We start from the raw sequence: 2,145 nt of genomic DNA, 5'->3' as shown, positions 1-2,145 counted from the left end.
CCACCCGACCCTCCCCTGCCCACCCGCCCTCCCCTGCCCACCCCGCCCCTCCCCTCGCCCACCCCGCCCCTCCCCCTCGCCCCCGCCCCCTCCTCCTGCCCACCCCGCCCCTCCCCCTACAGTCCTGCAGTCGCTGTCCCACCTTCTCCTTGCTACCGATCACCTCCTTCTGTTCTCCCCCAACCCTCCCCTCCCCCGGTGCCCAACAACCCCCACCCCCCCGACCGGCAACCCCCTCCCCCCAAGAGAGAGAGAGAGAGAGATAGGCAGGGTAGAGAAAGATTACCTTGGTTGCGCTGCTGCTGCTGCACGCCATAGTCGCGGTGCAGAGGACTGGTACTGACCGGCAGGGGGCTCGGTTCGTTGCGCGCTAAGCTATGGTTCATCTGTCCCCCGGCGGCCGCCTGTGCCGCTGCCGCCGCCACGTAGTCGGCGTAGTAAGCGGAGGCGGCGGCGGCGGCAGCACGGTCGCCATGCGTTGGCGTCGCTACGTAGCCCGCGTAACCGGGGAAGCCCGCCAGAGGCGATCCAAAATGCAGTCCTTCGGCGGCTGTTCGGCGCGTCGGCGCGTCGAGGAGGCGGAGAGCGGGAGAGCGAGGCACCGGCCACAGCGCGGGGGCACACAGTGCACGTGGCGCCATCGGGCGGCGAGCGGCGGCGGCGGCAAATCGTGGACCGAAGGAGAAAATTAAACAGCAAAAATTGAGGGGCGACGACGGCGGGCAGCGGATCGCGAGAGCGGGCCGCCAGAGGGAGCTCATGCAGGCGCGGCGGCTGCGCGAGACACGTGTCCATGACGTCATCATCAGCGTCTGTCGCGCGCGCGTACCTGCGCGCGCGTGTCTGAGTGCGTGCGTGCGTTCGTTCTCGTGTTCGCGTAACGATGTCGACACGCAACTGCAACATCGCTTCGGACGTTCTTTTCAACGTTGGCGCCGCGTCGGCGGAGATTCGGCCGGTCAGTCGTGAGCGTCCGGTCAGTGTTGGTCGGTCAGATGTCGCGTCGTCCCGCCGCTGGCCGCAGCCTGCATGAGCCCGCCCCGCCGGACACACACGGAGCTGGGCTTGTCGACTTTCCGTTGCCACGCTGCTCTTCTCCCGAATTTTTGTTTCTTTTCGATGAGCGGGAGTCCCGCCGGGAAAGGAAGGGAGGAAGGAGGCGTAGAGGAGGAGGGTGGGAGGAGGCGTAGGGGAGGAGGGTGGGAGGAGGCGTAGGGGAGGAAGGAGGGAGGAGGCGTATGGGAGGGAGGAGGGTGTGAGGAGGCGTAAGGGAGGAGGCGTAAGAGAGGAGGGTGGGAGGAGGGGCCAAATGTTCAAGCTTCCCCAGGGCCTGCTTCGACTCTTTGCAGTCGCGCTCGCCGACGGACTGTACGCCGTCTGGTGGGATTCCGGAGAACTAACGCCTATGAGTTTGACGCGTTTCAGGCGGATGGACAACTAGTGAGCAGCAGCAGTAGTAGCAGCAGCAGCAGCAGTAGTACGTACCTGATGCGCTACTACTACCTACCACGTCCGCCCAGTGATGAATGTAGCCGAGTTAATTTTGAATTCCGACATGTTGACAAGGTGCCAAACGCATGCATGCCAGCCACGCACGCACGCACGCACGCACGCACGCACGCGCACATACATATACACGAATATATAGTACACACGTGTAAATATATATATTGTAAATGTATATGAAGAGTGCGTTCTACCAAACAACACACCATGCAGATGCTGGTCTAGAAAGATTTGAGCACTACCACACCCCACCCCGTCCAGCTTTCTCTTCTCACTCACACACTCACACACTCACACACTCACTCACTCACTCACTCACTCACTCACTCACTCACTCACTCACTCACTCACACACACACACACACACACACACACTCACTCACTCACTCACTCACTCACTCACTCACTCACTCACTCACTCACTCACTCACTCACTCACTCACTCACTCACTCTCCCTCACTTACTCACTCACGCACGCACGCACTCACGCACTCAATCATTCACGCACGCACGCACGCATACACGCACGCACGCACTCACTCACTCACGCACTCACGCACTCAATCATTCACGCACGCACGCACGCATACACGCACGCACGCACTCACGCACGCACGCACTCACGCACTCAATCATTC

General features: G+C 61.8%; 1 protein-coding gene across 1 annotated transcript in view; it reads right to left on the bottom strand.

Moving 5' to 3' along the window:
- LOC106816673 (RNA-binding protein Musashi homolog Rbp6-like) overlaps positions 1-2,145 on the bottom strand; it is a gene marked incomplete in the record, with an annotated part of 36,080 nt that overhangs the window by 11,545 nt on the left and 22,390 nt on the right. Inside the window, 1 exon segment of the mRNA XM_014821294.1 lies at positions 287-550. Coding sequence (XP_014676780.1) covers positions 287-550 — 264 coding nt within the window.

Source organism: Priapulus caudatus, unplaced genomic scaffold, assembly GCF_000485595.1.
Source record: "Priapulus caudatus unplaced genomic scaffold, Priapulus_caudatus-5.0.1 Scaffold1451, whole genome shotgun sequence".
In the NCBI taxonomy this organism is placed as follows: domain Eukaryota; kingdom Metazoa; phylum Priapulida; class Priapulimorpha; order Priapulimorphida; family Priapulidae; genus Priapulus; species Priapulus caudatus.
The sequence above is the reverse complement of the archived record's forward strand: the minus strand, read 5'-3'. Positions and strand labels throughout refer to the sequence as shown.